This window comes from Thermobia domestica, chromosome 2 (genome assembly GCF_964235325.1).
Source record: "Thermobia domestica chromosome 2, izTheDome1.hap1.1, whole genome shotgun sequence".
NCBI classification, from domain to species: Eukaryota; Metazoa; Arthropoda; class Insecta; order Zygentoma; family Lepismatidae; genus Thermobia; species Thermobia domestica.
The window spans coordinates 189,943,478-189,961,706 of record NC_137455.1 but is presented as its reverse complement, the minus strand read 5'-3'; the positions used below and the strand labels follow the sequence as shown (position 1 = coordinate 189,961,706).

At 31.3% G+C, this 18,229-nt stretch overlaps 1 protein-coding gene across 5 annotated transcripts in view; it reads left to right on the top strand.

Moving 5' to 3' along the window:
- LOC145678327 (homeobox protein orthopedia-like) overlaps positions 1-18,229 on the top strand; it is a 347,476-nt gene that overhangs the window by 287,605 nt on the left and 41,642 nt on the right. For all 5 annotated transcript variants that reach the window (XM_081748344.1, XM_081748346.1, XM_081748342.1 and 2 more), the window contains one exon: positions 12,156-12,342. In XM_081748344.1, coding sequence (XP_081604470.1) covers positions 12,156-12,342 — 187 coding nt within the window. The remainder of the gene's footprint in view (positions 1-12,155; positions 12,343-18,229) is intronic.

Below are 18,229 nucleotides of genomic sequence, written 5' to 3'. Positions count from 1 at the left end.
ACAGATGTTTGGTATCTATCTAAAGCTGTAGCCTCGGTGCTGAAAAGTAATACAATAAACATGTACTACTACTACTACTACTACTACTACTACTACTACTACTACTACTAATAATAATAATAATAATAATAATAATAATAATAATAATAATAATAATAATAATAATAATTTATTTGCGATGTATGCAAGTGATTAAGTTACCTGATTTCTCTGTGTATACTTTCCGAGTTTAAACTTCGGTGAAAATACATGTAATTTGGGTTCAATTTAAAGCTGTTGGTTGTTTTTTATAGTCTCGGTGCTGAAAAGTAGTGTATATATATATATATATATATATATATATATATATATATATATATATATATATATATATATATATATATATATATATATATATATATATATATTAGTAGTAGTAATAATAACTGGTGGGGACACTCGGTCGAAATAGTATAACAGCTTTTTCAGGCCAGCTATTCTGAGTGAGGTTTTTCTTAATTCACATAAGGTAAATGCCGGGATGGCACCTAACACGCAGGTCCCAGGCTGCTTTCTTTCTTCCACCTTGCCCGAATAGTGTACTTGTCGATAAAATTTTACTAGTTAGTGTTGCTTTTATTTGATGTAGTTTGATTTAAGTTATGGGTCTATGCTCAGAAGTCTACTTTACAACATCACAACCCAATAAAATCACAAAATTACTAATGGCTTACTGGAACGTTAATAATTTATAAATTAAATCTAAAGAAAGAATATCTTGCAGAAATATGTATAACTAAATAATTATAGTAAGTATTACCAACTAGTTGGATGAACCTACAAGCAGTACATTCAGCAGCAACCCAACAAATAAAATGCTGAAAAAGAGAGAGAAAAAGAAAGCCAGAAGAAACTACAGCTAAGAAAAGGAGTGAAAGTTCACACTATAGTAAAAACGGCGCAATGTTACTGTTAAGACCACCATTTGAGAAGGTAATAAATTATCGCCCTTTTACAGAGCCATAACATAGAAACGTGGGATTTGCTGGGAAGAATAGATCTTTATGCTCTCAGGAGGAAGGAAAGTGAAAATGGATTTACAGGGATCGTTGGAGATGCTTCACCTTCTGCTGCATGCAAATATATGTCTCTCACCCTCTATATTTGTTTCTTTCTCTCTATATATATACAGTATGTGTTGAATGTTGTTGAAGGAAAATAAGGAATTGCTAGAACATAAGAAGCAAGAGAAAGTTCATTTGAAAGCCATATGATGCCGTTTGTAAATAAACCTTTAACATTAACAGACGTTCTCAACTTCAGCATTCGTATTGAGCGAATCACAATCTTATCTTTTTTTAAAATGGAAACATGATGATTTAGTGTACAGCACTCATCTTTTTTTGCAAGAAATCTCTGGTTCGATCCCAGGCTATGTGAGTTTGTGGTGGACAACCTCCCACATTATCGTTATATAAAGAAACCATATATATAAAGCCTCCCATATATATATATATATATATATATATATATATATATATATATATATATATATATATATAAACAATTGACTCCGGAAAAATGAAAATTAGAACTGTATTTTAAATCGTAGATTTTGGTCATAGAAATAAATACATATTGGTATTTTTTAAAGACTATTTTATAACAAAGCATCTATATAATTTAATAGAATTTGTATAATATATTATTTGTATCTTTTCTACCTGTTCGAGATTCTAGATTATAGTGTGATTTACGTTGTCTTTCTTTTGTCTTTAGAGTAATGTTCAGTTCAATCTAAAAATGTAAGAGGACCGCAATCTAGAAGAACCTCGAGCCCACTCATAGTCGACGGACCACAATTTGAGAAATGCTGGTATAATCTATTTCTTTCGGAAAGAAATAGAGAAAGAATTCTTTGCTAATGGGACGCGTTCTCTTCGGATAAACACAAATGAAGTTTTTTTTTTGTTTTGTTTTTTTTTTTTAACTGGTAACATTGTTGGAATGCTCTCATTTAGGTGTTCTGTGACAAATGACAAATTAGCTGTATTGTAGCGAGTTATGTGTACAAGTTCAGCTCCCAAAATTTCATCAAAGGAGAATGGGAGCGGAGAGGATCAAGATTCAAAGATCATATCGTTTCCGGATTTTTGTTTGTGTTCTTAAATATGGTAAAGGTTTATGGTTCAATTATATCTTGTTCAGGGGTGAAGGTAAAACCCTGATCTTGAACCCACTTTGCGTACGCCACTGAGCTATTGGCTAGTGAATTAGTGCAGATAAAGTACGTCGTCGTGTGTTTGATCGCCCCTAAATGATGTTTATGGAGAATAGCGAATAGTCATGAAGTATTGGGCTGCACGTGAAAGAAACACACTGCTAATTCACAGAGGGTTTGCAGGAAGCTTATAAGGATTCAGACTTACTATACGAGACCATGACAGGAAGAAGAAGAGAATTCCAAATAAACTATGATTAGCTGCCGAACAACGTGCAGATGGAACTTTCGTACCTCAACAGATCCATATCACCTGGATGCGTTTTGTATGTTTCTGGAAAATGATCGCCGCGGAAATGTAAAAAATTAAGAGTTGCGTTGGACATTTCACCATCAGCTGTGTATTAGATGTTAACAAAGCACCTGGATATACGTAAAGTATTAGTGAAATGGGTATCAAATCACTCTAGCGACGTGCTGAAGTGACAGAAATAGAAAGTTGCACGTATCCACCTGAAATATTATGAAAAAATAAGGTACCAATAAATCATTGTTTCAACTTACGAAACGTGTGCTAAATTTTAACGAGCCTGAATTGAAACCAATCTAATAAATGGCCTCATGCATCTTTACCATGCTTTAAAAAACTGAACCAAGAATCTGTAAATTTGAAAGTGATGTTGATATTTTCATATAGTTGCCATGGAGTTATCTTTGTACACTGTTATACATATCTGGAACATGACCTGACCCCTTCTTGTTAAAAGAGAATACATCTGATATCTCGAAAATCAGCAATTGTCCTTCACAATAATTTAAATGTTACTTGTCATTTGATGCGCAGAATTTGCTGCAGAAGTTGCGCTGGGAAATAAGTAACTGGAGCAACTTCATTATTCGCCAGAAATGAGTCACTTCTTCTTGTGGCTGTGATTTGTTTTCAAAAGTATGTGAAAGAAACGACTCCGTGACACCCCAGCACTATTACTGCCGCAGAGGCTTTCTCTGGAATATTACCAATTAAATACTCAACGTCATACAAGACCTAACAGATGTTTGGAGACATATTGTCACAGCTCCAGAAGATTATATCGTGATTTCCAATTCAGCCATGTTAGTATTATTTTTTCACATACCAGACATATTACCAATCTCAAGAAAAGCGGCCGTCTTGTAAATATTTCAGCAAATAACTCTGCAGCGTAGCATAATTTATGTTTCATTTTCTTAAAATAATAATAATAATAATAATAATAATAATAATAATAATAATAATAATAATAATAATAATAATAATAATAATAATAATAATAATAATAATAATAATAATAATAAAAATAATAATAATAATAATGCGGTGGCCTGTACCTTTTATGAGTATTTTATTACATCCCTTATTCAGAAGTTTTATTTTCTTAATTAAACTATTTACCACAATAAATGAAACAAAATAATTTTAAAAGTACATGGATTATTCTCGCTTATTATGTATTCAGTTTGTCCTCAGACAAAGTTTTTAATATCCATCTATTAATTTTGATTGAATTGACGTAAATTCTCTCCCTCTATATAAACAGTTTGAAACCATAGGAGAAACATGTTGGGATTAAGTATTTAGCACTTATTTATTCTTTTTTTTAAACAATTTTTAAAATAAGAAGCAAACTGGAAAATTACAAAATAAATAAATAAATAAAAATAAAAATAAAAATAAAAATAAAGTAGGAAGATGTCTGGGTTAGCTATTGTTGACGCGATAGAAAATGTCCAGATTAAAACAAGTGGCTAATTTATGGAGTATTAATTCTTAGTATTTTCACAATGGAGGATTTATGGAGTATTTTCTCTATTTCTCCTATTTCCTCCAACTTTCATCATTTTACTGTTTCATTCATTATCTTCATCACCGTCTCTCTTAGTTTCAAAGCATACCGTGGGATGTTAAACTTGAAAAAATGAAAAAGAAAGAAAAAGACATACAACATTACCGAAGCTTTACGTGTCAAAATACAAAATATATTAAAAAGGCCTTAATAAATTTAAAAAAAAAACTTATTAGGAAGGCACAAAATGCAAACATGAGAAATAATTCTCGGAATATCATAACTGACAAACACAAGTACTGACAGAGTTAAAGATGGTTATCAAAATAGTGGGAACATCTGAAGAAAATGCTAGTTGATGTGAGACCACCGTTACCCTACAGAACAGCTCTGAATCGTTGTGAAATGGTTTACACACAAATACTGTACCAATCCTTACATGATGCAGTACTCTGTTCCGTTAGCGAGGATTGTCCGGAAGCTGAGCAACAGAACTCAGCACAAGTGTTCAGTGATGTTGAGGTTTGAGAATTCAACGAGCCAAAAGAGGCGTTGTAGTCATGCCGATGTTCATCAGATGACGTCTTAACAGCTTCAGTAGCGCGAATTAATGCACTGTTATTGGAAAACTATGTCATTTGCCAGAAATAATATCGTAACCATGGAATACACATTGTCGTCTAAAATATGCACATAATCACTGGCAGTAATCTGTCCTATGAGCATAATTACAGAACCTATAGAATACCAGGAAATTGTGGCCCACAGCATCATAGAGCCACCACTGCCATGGTTCATGGTATGGAGGAGACAGTTTGGATAAGCTTCTTCGGGCATCCGCCATACATAAACACGACTTGTTGTTGAAAATAATGTGACAGAGCATTAAGTGCATTTTCAATCATCGGTGAACCATTATACGTTTTTGGCATAATTTTTCGTCACGCTAAAGGGTTGGTGGTGTGATTAACGATTTGGAAATTGATCAGGTTATGCACCCAATGAGCAGATCATGCTACTTGTATCGGACTGTGATTGTCGTAATAGGCTAGCAGACCAGACTGATTGAGTTCCAATGTCATTTTGCCGCATTCGCTCTAGCGTCCTTCGTAACAATTCTCTTCGATGATCAGCATGATCAGCAATCTTGTCACTGTCTCCTCTTTCGTCCACTATTACTCTTCGTCGATGTTGTTTTATTATGAATTCTACAGGCTGTCTGAACTTAGGACACTGTTCCTCACGATACACCTAACAAATTAGCCACCTTAGTTACAGTTGTGCCAACTAACTACGTATTACAATTCGGCGTCTTTGAAATCAGAAAGGTCTCCAATTTTGCATAACTTACGTCTGCCCGCTTAAGACGTACCGTACTTCCGTTCTCTCCTGCCTGACGTACTACAGAGTTGATCACTCGACACGCCACTAACAACGGGCAGGTACTGCACACGTGTCCTAAGAGTTATCAACTCACTCCTCGCCTGTTCTTAATCATTGATAAACATCTGTATACTTATTACAATAAAGTTACTTCGAAACATACTCAAAAAAGATGTTGAGAATCATACCCAAATTAATGCAATTTTGTTCGAAATTTAGTTTTACTTTTAGTTTCCTGATATACTATATCACCCACTAAAACGCTTGAACCAAAACCAGGTCCTTTCCTGGTTTTGAAACATGTGTGTTGAATCTAAACCAGATCGTTCCAAGCTTACGGATTCCGATTTGAAAATGACTTTTGGTCAGTTTTTCAATGATTGATTAATGGTTTGGTGATTAATGATATTTCTCTCTTGTTGAATACTGTAAAACTTTGTATTCATTAAAAAAAATAAAAATAAAAGCCTCATTTCCATCCCAATCAACACACTTGGCACTTTTTTAAATTAAAAATATCTTTTCTTCGAGCTAAAACTATTAATTAATGATATATATATTATTTATGAACAAACTCAAGTCCAATAACATTAAAAAACACTCATTTCATTCATTTGTTTCAGACTACACTGGATTCAGTATCTTCTAATTATAAGAAATGAAAATGATTAAAATTATGGAAACACTTCCTAAATAATTAGAGACTGTACTTTCAAGCAACACGAAAGTATATTAACTAAATATAATAACAGGACAGTGATTTTTTCTCTTGTGAAATTCATAAAATGGATTGAGCTGAATATAATAGTAAACGCCTCATTTGATGACAAATGTTAAAATTAAATATTGATACAGAAAGTGCAGTACATACCATGTATCTATCCATCAAATATGAGTTTTAGTTTGATCCGTTTTACGTTTTAGTGCAGTGGATAAAACATATACGTTGCAGTAATTTTGTAAGCCTAATTGAGGAAGGAGCTGCTAATGCACGCAAGTTAACATTTCAATTACAACAAAGAACGACAATTGAATTAATTTGTCTTTCTAGCTAATGGACTCGCCACTAAAACACTTTCTAATAATAAATGCATGGTCATAAGCGTCTATATCGACTTAAGAGATGGTGTTTCCGCAATTCCGATTCCTGCGAAAGGTTAAAAAAAAAAAATAATGTTAAGCGTATAGATGTGTATCTAAACAGTTGGATGTTCCGTTACCGATTTGTTATTAGTGTGTGTGTGATCTTGTGCTAGCTGTGGACCACTGTAGGGAGCAGAGGATTCCAGCAGAGGGATGGATGGGGCAACTTACTTGTCGTGACAGCCACCAAATGGATTTCGCTTCCAACCTCATCGCTGTATCGACCAGCGAAAAGCAAGGGGGAAAAGCAGCCAAACCAAAACCTAGAGAGAAGATTGCCTGCAACGAATGAGTGCCGCTAAATCACCTCATTTGTTTTGTTTTGTGTGCACAAGAATCTTCCTTTTAATACAAAAAGTTGTAAAAAAAAAAAAAAAAAAAGTATTTGTGGATTCATTTGTAATTTTCAATTATTAATAATTAAGTATAATGCTGCAATTCTTTCACACTCGGATAATAAGAATCCTACACGTTGTTGCTTTACACTGAATCAGCGTTTCTTAAACTTTTTATAAGTGGGACTAATTTTTATGAGTCAGAATTTTCTATAGACCATTTTACTCTTGTCCCTTTAGAAAGCAAATTTATCATTTTCTGAATGTTTTGTGGACGAACCACGATTATACCAGTATACTTATATTTTAAAAATAGTATTAATTAAAATTACCTTGAGTTAATATTAGTATTAATAGAATAAAATACAGTAGACTCCCGACTTTCAGGCATAATGTGGCGGAAGACCAGATAGAACGGATAGAGCGGAGTTCTATAATTACTCACTTCCTGCCCCACCCATATCATTACAGATACACTTTTTATATGAAACCTGCAATTATTCATATTTTCTGACTTCTTAGTGTAGGTCATGTTTGTCATGTAGTACATCGTACGTTTTGAAAATGTACTCCAGAAAAAAGGTCCAAGATTTAAAATATTGCACACATTTTAAGATAAATTTTATAATGTGTAACTTAATTGTAGAAACATAAAATGCTATACATTCTTGTAATGCATGCAATTTTAACGTAAACAAAACATTAACACAAAGCGTAAGACTAATTTCTACGAAAATGATATAAACTCATTTTATTGTGCATTGATAAATGATTACACATATGCCAGAAGGTAGGTCTAATATAAATCTCAAAGCTTCTATCTTTTTAGTATTTAAATACGTTCTTGATAGATAATTGCTTCTCCTTGGCAAAGTTACATTTTTCTTTTAAAAACATTACAATTCAAGTAAATCGTTCAAATAAATATTCATAATTTTATTACGGAGACTTTTTAAAACTAGGCCGTATAGTCGAGAGTCTATTGCACATAGCTTTCTAAATCAAGAAACGATATTAGAATTTGTATAATCTTTATCTTATTAAATTGCATAATCTATACCTGATATATGATTCTCGACTATAGTATGTGAAATGCAATTCACTTGAATTTTTATTATTATCTATATTATATATATATATATATATATATATATATATATATATATATATATATATATATATATATATATATATATATAGATAGATAGATAGATAGATATAGATATGTGTTTACTTTATGTATAGAGTGAATTCATTCGTATAAAATCACTGTCATTTCCAAAAAAAAAAAAAGTTATCTTCTCCCCTTCTACAGAGCAATTCATCTAAAGACTACTCAATTTTGTAAAATTAATAAACATGACAAAACTATAAATTTTATTCATATATTACACATTATGTAATCACAAGTGAAAGTGGTTACATTCCCCTAAGCATTCATAATGAATCGAATCACGCTTTTGCGCAGAAATTTTTAAAAAGGTAGGGGAGAGATATCCACTATTAATGGCCTTTACCAGTCAGATGCAAGGCCAATAACGCCTACAAGAACTCAGCTTTGTTAACTTTATTTTTAGTATTAATCAGGAATAATTTATTTATATCAGGGATAGAAACGGAATTTCAGAAGTAAGGGAACGGTCATTAGCATATACAATCTGATCGAGTTATCACGAGAACACAAGCCCAGGGAGATGAGGACACAAACAAACTTTCGTAGGCGACAAACTAAAATGACAAAGTTTGATATGGAACAAAGTGGCTAACGCATCTCCCATTTCGTACAATTGCCCGTCTCCTTTAGCCTAAGGGCTATAATCGTGGGTCATTGACTAAAATTTCAATTCATTACTTTTTTCTATCTTTATTATTTCTTGAACTTCTACTAAGAGGATGCCATTCCCTCGTGTTCCCACTCAAACTGATTTAAATAATGATTTAAATAGATTTTTTTAAAATCTAAAGATTTAAATCAAATTTATTTTGACTAAAGCAGAAATAAAATGTGATATTTCCGATTCTTCTGGGACACTAGACGCATGTAACTCTGAAACTCGCAACTCGCATGTTTAAACAAAGTATATATATATATATATATATTAGATTACAGTTAATATACCAAGAATTTTGACAATATACTGATATTAATCATTTCATATTGTACAGGAGACTTGAGAGGAAAGCTTGAGTTAATTTAACATTCAATACTCACAATTTTTAGTTCAAAATTATACATATCGTGGGGTTTACCTACGAGGTTAGGCTAAACAAAATAATGGGACTGGTAAGTGCCAAAGTATGATTTATTATCACAAACTTGCAAATTAAAACTGATTCCCTTCATCATACTTCTCTCCAACTCTCTCTATAAATGTTTCCATATAAAGTTCCCATTGTTGGAAGTAACTGTGAAAATCTGTAGGTGTCATCTATCGCTGTTGTTTTCTGCTTCAGTTCTTCCACATTCTGAAAATGAGGCCCATTGAGGGCGGATTTCATTTCAGAGAAAGGAAAATTGCACGGTGCTAAGCCCGGCGAATAAGTTGGGTGTTCCAACACTGGAGTCTTCTTAGTTACCAGAAACTGCTTAAAAGTCAAAGTACTATGCGAAGGAGCATTTTCGTGATACACAATCATTCGTTTTTCTTCCACAAGAGGAGTCTTTCCTTTCCCCTGCGGTCGCAGTTTCACAAAAACCTGCTGATAATACTGCTTGTTTATTGTCTGATTTGATGGTACCCATTCAATTAAAAGTAGGTCATTGATATCAAAAAGGAGAATGAGCATGACCTGTACTTTCGAATTTTTCTTGCGTGCCTTTTTCATTCGCGATGATGAAAGTTTTATATATATGGATTGCCTTTCCGTTTCAGGATTACACTGAAAGGTCCATGTCTGGTCACCAGTGACGATTTTCATTAACAAATCCGGTTTTGCTTCCAGCTGTTTCATTGTGTCACTACACACGTGCTTCCGGAGGTCCTTCTGCTCCTGCGTGCGGTTTTTTGGTACTATTTTAGCTCAAACTTTCCGTATGTTCAAATGGTCGTGCAGAATTGAGCGAACAGACTCCTTATTGATGCTCACCATGCCTGCTATCATTCAAATGCTGAGCTTGCGGTCTTTTCGGACAATGTCAGTTAATTTTGCCACATTTTCCTCTGTTGTTGCTGTGACAGGACGACCCAGTCTTCCATCATCATCAACGTTCTCGCCTTCCTCACTGAAGCGTTTCTACCACTCAAACAGCCGCGTACGTGACATCATATTATCACTATACATATCCTGCAACAGTTTCATACACTCGGTGATTTTCTTAAATTTCACAAGGAATTTCACACTAATGTGCTCCTCAATTTTTACAATCGCTCCTCACAGACTAAACCCGTCTAAAAGCGGCAACTCATGTATATCATTCTCTTCTCAAAGGTTCAACGTTGCTCTGCGCGTATGCGCTTCCTACTGCTCCACGTACACTTCTTATAGGGTTGCCAGTTCCGTTAATTTTTAGCCAAGCCTCATATATACATAACGGGCTAAACTATTTGAAATGAAATTCCAAACATAGTAACTACCTCAAACTGGATTTCCATCATGTCACTTTAATTAAAATGTGTACCCTGAGAGGATCGAAATTTTTCCCCAGAAGCAGTATTTCAGAAGACTCTTAAGTTAGGAAAATCCCTGGTATATAAACTCTTGTTCCAACGTTTTAAAAAAATCCGCTTTTAAGAGAGGAAGGGATTGTTTTCCTTCCCATTCAAATCAACAATCATCATGGGAAAACGTCTGAACCATTTGAAATAAAGTTTTGAATATAATTAGTTCGATTTGAATATAATCGAGTCAATTTTTATCATGTCAGTTTCATTAAAATGCGTATCCTAAAGTAGTGGAGGAGAAGGTTTAAAATACAATTCGAAAACTAGAGTATCTCACAAGCCCCTTATGTTCGAAAGATGACACTTTGTATATGATCTCTTTATTATAAATAAGTAGTCACGTTCTCCAGCATTTGAGAATACTCTGCTTTTAAGGGGGAGTCAATTTCTATGTTATTCTGTTTCATTATCACGGGAAAACGAGTGAATCATTTGAAATGAATGTTTGAGCATAGCTAGCTTATGACTCAAGCCGGGTTTGTGTTTTATTCTAAGGGGGGGGGGGGAGATGGGTTCAAAATTTATGACAAAAATATTTATCTCACGAGTCCTTCAAGTTAGGCAGATGGAAATCGATTAAATATAAGTTAAAACGCGTCAGTGTTTTCGAAAATTCTGCCCCTGAAGGAGAAACACTTCTGTAATGTTTTAATTTTATGTTTACTACTACTACTACTTTCTTTCTTTTTTCCCATTCTTTTTAATTTATTGAAAACATTACTTCATCGAGATTATCATTTAGGACAAACACTCTTTCTTTCACATTCATAGTTAAAAGAAAAAGTTTCTTTTTCAATTTTTGCTTTAGTTAGACATCAAATAAGCTTTCAAACTATTTAAGACATTTTTCCACTTAAAACGTTAAGATAATGTCCACTATTTCTACACTAAAGAGAGATAATGCTACGCTAGTATGTCTCAAAATATGTCTCATTATTTTAGGAGACGCCGTTTCTCTCTCTCTCTCTCTTTTTTTAAAGTCATTTTCACAATTAGCATAGAAGTTACTAGAATGGCTTCTTGGACAACTTAAAGTCTGTACGTACCTATCTTAAGCTCTGTATTTTTATCCATGTGTTAAATTAAATTAAGTAAATATAATTTTCTTTTTCTGACCAATTAAGTTTTTTTTTTTTTTAAATTAAAATACTAGCACTTATTACGTACATTTTCAAGAACCTGGTTATTAAAACAGATATGGGAGGCCAGCTTTCTCTGTAAATATACATGAATATCAATGGTATTCTATACATCGGAACAGCTTGAAACTAAAAGTTAATACAGAGAGACAACATTAATACCCTATTACTGGTACAAAAAAGTTATTCTTAAAAATTGTATTGCATTTCACATTATAACAGCTATGATTCTAGGAGTTTATAAGGAGAGACACCATTGAGATGTTACTGGCACAGAAAAGTTATTCTTTTTAATAGTTGTACTGCACTTCACATTAGTGTAGCTATGATTCTAGGAGGAAATACGGAAGAACAACGTTGAAATTCTATTACTGTTACACAAAAGTAATTCTTAATAACTGTATTGCATTTATCGTAATTGCTGCTATAGCCTACAAAATCAATGAATGTTTTAACTTTTTCCCCTTCAGGTGTGGTTTCAAAATCGACGAGCCAAATGGAAGAAGCGAAAGAAGACGACGAACGTATTTCGAACTCCGGGTGCTCTTCTGCCCTCACACGGTCTGCCGCCGTTTGGTACCATGTCGGATGGACTCTGTTCCTCGGGAATGTTCGGCACAGCGGATAGTCGATGGGGCGTCACCGGCATGACACCAGGTCAATATATATAATTATTTTAAAAACTATATTCTCATATATAGATAATCGCACTAGAAATTACATAACTGAAGTCATTTTCCTTAGGTAGAGATTTCTTATGTACTTTGTCATCTCAATAGGAGAGGAATTAATTCATGCGAAAGTAATTATTGAACCTTAAACTATTTTATTGTGCCCCACTTCATGGTTCAAATTCACAACAATAATTACTTATATAATACTTGACGAAAAAAAATTAGAAATAATATTTATTTTATTATTTTCATTACCTGATTAAAAATTAACAAATTGCGCTTAAAATTTATATTAGAAGCCCTTACTGATCTTGAAAAAATTATATCAGCGAATTTTAATTGATGACAAATTGGACACGTGTATTCTGCTAAACAGTAATATATATATATATATATATATATATATATATATATATATATATATATATATATATATAGATAGATAGATAGATAGATAGATAGATATAGATAAAATTAACGCATATTAATAATATATGAACATGGATTCAGGATCAAGAATAACTTTTATTAAAGATATTCTAAATTTCTACAAATAAATTCACGCTTACATTATGCTGTCATCATATTTTTCTTTTCATGAAGAGAAATGGGTTATTTGAAATGCTTTTAGTAAATTTAAGGGTGAAATATCATTCAATTCTTATAAGAAATATTTGGCATTATTTCCACTAGATTTTACGGAAATTCAGGGAAGTGTTATGCTAATTTTCGAGGAAATATTTCCATTAGAAATCATTTGGAATTGTTTCAATTCTATTTACAAATATTCTAATTTAAAAAATAAATTATATTACAAATTATCCTAAATTTATTGACAAATAAATAAAATTATTTGGATTTTTTAAAATTTATATCTAACAAATTTTTAGAAAGTAATTAATTATCAACAACAGCAATAACAATAATTATAATGGCTGAAAAAATAGAAGGAAATCAACTAGAACTTTATTCAAAAGTACCATTCCATAACTGTATATGACTGACGAAACTGGAAAATACAGAAGCAAATTCATCAGGATGGCGGGACACGGGATTTGAATCGGGAACATTAGAATAGAAAAGAAATAACGCTAACTACTAGTCTAAACCCGCGCTGAATTATCTGGATTAAAACTAGAAAAAATCTATTATGATATGGAAATTTTATGAAATGGTCTAGTTACTACGAAGCATCTAAAATCATTTATAATTATTTTAATACTTTGATTAAATTCTAAGGGGAATTTAATTTAAAATTATTATAACAATAGCAGAATAATTCAGATCATTAACAGTAATTTTGATTACATTTTTGTGAAAAATAAATTTGAAGTGACTGAAAATTTAAAAAAAAAAAACAATGTATATTTTTGATTTTATGAACATCGTAAGGATATATTAAACGATTATTATGCTCATTTTACGGAAAATAAATATAATGAAAAACTACAAGTAATAACGAATTTCTATCCTTCAGCCGCAATTTTCATCAAAGTATGATGGATCTTTAGAAAAGCTCAATTAAGTTTTATTTTATTATGTATGTTTTAGACATAATCCAGCCGAAACTTTCATTGTAATATTAGGAATAATAATAATTAACATTTAAATAAGTAATAACATTTAGAACTATGTATTTTGAACAACAAAATATTACCTTCATGTTATCTATTTGAATTGATTACTTACATGTTTAGCAGTAAGATACCATAGATATTTTCAACCACTTTTATGAGCAGAAAAACAATTGAATATATATTTTTCTTAAAAAGTGTACTTTGACACGAATACTGAAAAAAGAAATTGATATGATTATTAACATTAATAGATGCTACATACTTCAAGAAGCTCTAGTCAAGTACTGCCTATTAGCCATAATATGAAATACTGACAAACTATGAATTGTGAATCTATTGTTCAACTAAAATAAAATTATTCAATATTTTTTTTTGTTACAAGAAAAGATCTACATAAATAATTATCATCAACATAATTTATTTAAAAGTCGGATCTACTTCTGTATACAGTGTCACTGTATGGATAGTTACATAAGTAGAGTTTTTAGTTACGTTAGGCTAACTTACTTGATTAACAGTTACCACTTAGGGTGATTTATTTTTTATGACACAAATTACTTAGTATAGTATCCAATTTATGATGGTGGGTAAAATTGTTATAATCGTAGTGACTGGTTAATTTATTTTACAATAAAATCAATAATAACCAAATACTACATTTATTGTCAGATAAAACATTCAACTAAATTATGGGAAGAAATACCTAATGTTTTATTAACATAAGTTATTTTGCTTCGTTGTATGATAAAATAGAGTAAAGAAAATATATATAAATGTTAAAATAGTTCTTTTATATTTTCCCTATTATTTACTCATTTGTCATTTGAACACAAGAGATAGAGGTGCAATTATAATTCGATAATTTCTACGAGCATTTTGAAACAGGCACAATCAAAAATATTTCTTGGGGAGATCCAGATTTTGCTTTTTTCGTCTAATTTGAAAATTTACTTCTTAAGACTCATATCAAAGCCTGGTTTGGTTTGAAAGTATTATGATAAATTGACACTTGCCACTTTTCGTATCCTTGATTTAAAAGAACTGTAGTAAATAGAGGTTATGTAGGTAAAATAAATAGAAATGTTTTCTATATCTCTTTTCACATTACTGAAATAACTTCAAAATTAATCAGAAACATAAGTTTACTACGTTATACTCTTTTTATATCGAATAATTAAATTAAGGGACGATAATGCATTTAATCCCCTTTCTATTTCTCTATTATAATTTTGTAATTTCAAAGTTTCAAACTTTGACATGAAGCATGTAAGTACTTTGATTACAGAACAGTGAACAGATTATAGAATTTTACGTAAAATTTATATTTTGTAGTAAGATCTGCAAGTCCTTTACAATTTATGAAATTAAACATATTTAAATATTTCATACCTATCCACATTTAGATTATACAAGTTACTTTTCATGCTTACCTATATTAGAATTTCTAATTATGTCATATTTTATACGTAGTCGGTTTATGTGTTACTTTCTTTTGTCAAAGATTGTAAAAATAAATATGTAGATTGTATGAAAGGTCGAAACCCTTCGCACTGCAGCATGGAATTTGAATGAATTAAACATGTTTTAAAAGTATAAATATACAAAAAAAATATATTTTAAAGTTGCGTTTCACTAATTTTTAATTGCAAGTAGAAATATTTAACATTGTCCTTCAAAAATAGATTCCGATCCAAGAATCATTCTTCGCTACACTCTTATTTTCATCGTTTATTATACATATTGCAATTTTACTTTTGAGTGCAATTTTCGCTACTACTTAGCAATACTGGTATAAAATATATTATTATCTTAGATCTGTATGTGCAGCGCGTATTTTACATGTGCAATAGAGAAGTTTTTTTCTAAATTATACAGTATATTTCGCGATAGACTGATAGTCAATTTTTAGGACGAATTTGCTTAGATACAGACATAAAAATTACTCAAATTAAGCATCGGTATATCATTAACTGATTTCAAACACTGAGCCAGAATTTGTCAATTGAACTTTATATCTATCACAGAAATTAAATAGATTAATATCTACTTGCAGAGTGAAATGACTGTAAAGCATAATTTTAATTTAGTTTGTAAGTTAGTTTGTAGAAACAAAAATAAATAAATAGTATTGAATAATTCATATTGTATGTATAATTCAATTAGCATTTACTCATGGGAATATAGGGATGTAATAGACCTGTACATGGATTAGTCAACTGTTTATGAACGATATTATGATAAGATTGTGTGCAAAATTATCTCGTAAATAACTTTTGTCGAAAACAAGATTGTTCTCTCTCTGTATATTCACAGAGATTACAAAATAATTCAACGAAAATTTTCAATTTCAAAATGCGTCGTGAATAACTATAAAGTTCAATTGTCTGTAGTGATTAGTGAATATCGTGTTTCTTATTTGAGTTAACGTGTCACTGAAATCAAAGTTTTCATGCCCAGAAGAGGGTGAGATATTCCCGTTCATCTGAAAGTTAACGCCCGTGTCCTGAGAAATAAAAATTATAATAATAAATAATTATAACAACCACACTGTTGTTTAACCTCCTAACTAATGAAGTTTGCTCACCGAAACTCTTTCTACAGTAAAGATTTTTTTCGCCATACTTGTATAAGATAAACTTCCTCCAATAATCTTTTCTATTACAAGATTTTCGTTTTTTGGAGGAATTGATGCGACTTATCCGGTTAACTCAACATGCTACACCATACTGGTTATTTGTGAGAATTTGGAATAATTGGAAAACATAATTCGGTTCAATATATATATATATATATATATATATATATATATATATATATATATATATATATAGCAATGCACTTCAATTGAAGACAATTACGTTTCATCAGTAACTGGCTATGAAATTAAGAGTGAAACTTTTAATTTAACGTCCCACGTTTACGTATGCCCTTTAGATTCTAAAGGAAATGGATGATAAATGAAAGTGAATGAATCTGTAAATTATTATAAACTACTTGGCGGAATGATAATGTGGGAGGAAATTATAAAACCTTTAATACTCATTGACTCGATGTATTCCATCAAATAAGCGGATTAATAATATTGCAGATAGTTTGATGTGGATAAAGCACTGACATTTTAAAAATCTGCTGAATTCATGTTACTACCAACAGAGTATTTCTCTCACTAATTATGGAAAAGCTCTTTAAAATAATAATACGTAAGTACTGTAAAATGCTTTAGTAGGAGATGCATTCTCATTTCCAAGGGAGAGAAGAATTTCCAAAATACATTGAACCTTTAGTGAAAACAGCAAACATTTAACTAGAATTGATGGTAAAGATGCAACGAACTCAACCAATGTACGTACATCGAAGAGGAGTGCAAAAATGATATAATATATTAATATATTACGCAAAAAATTTCATTATGATTACATGAAGAAAGCATCTACTATGTTACAGAGGTTATGTATATAGTCATTTGAGCAGAACTCTGAATGCACACCATTCATTCGTAAATGCATTATATCTGGCATCCGAAAAAAAAGCATGCAACCCATGTGTTTATATCTCTTCGTACTACACCAGATATAAATCTGTCATGAATAATCAGTAGTCATGATATGAGAACAAACATTCAAAAGTTAATGTATTCATAATGAAGTAATGTGTTTCAAAATTGATTTTTAAAAAGTTAGATATTACTCTATTATATCGCAAACCAGCAAGCCAACGTAATTCACTCTCGATTGTTTATATACATATATGCATATATATAGAGAGAGTGAATTACATACACGTGTGTGAATCCATATAAAGAACATGCGAGAGAGAGGGGGTTTCAGGTATATTATAGCCATGAAAATACCCTTTCCGCTTATTTGAGCTAGTTCATTAATTTATGATGACGTATTTCTTCTTCATTGGAAACAACTCATTGAGAGGTTTCGTTCCTCTAAATTCAATGCTGTTTGATTTGTAGTTCAGTTCACATATATATCCAAATGTGGACAATATGTATGTGCATGTGTGTATGTGAAAGAGGGCGAATAAAATGAATACAGATACACACACTCTAACAATTTAGTGATTTACCCTATTATTTATTAGTTAATAATGTATTCCTGATTCGTATTTGCAAATTTATTGCCATAAAATGATGGAAATTAGTATCATCTAATGTTGTTTTATGTGATTTTGATCGAATTTGTGGTTATAATATATTTTACGACCATGACATTATATGATTTGATCAAAATAGCTGGATTTTGAACACTCTTTATCATTATTATTATTAAATAAAAAAAATCT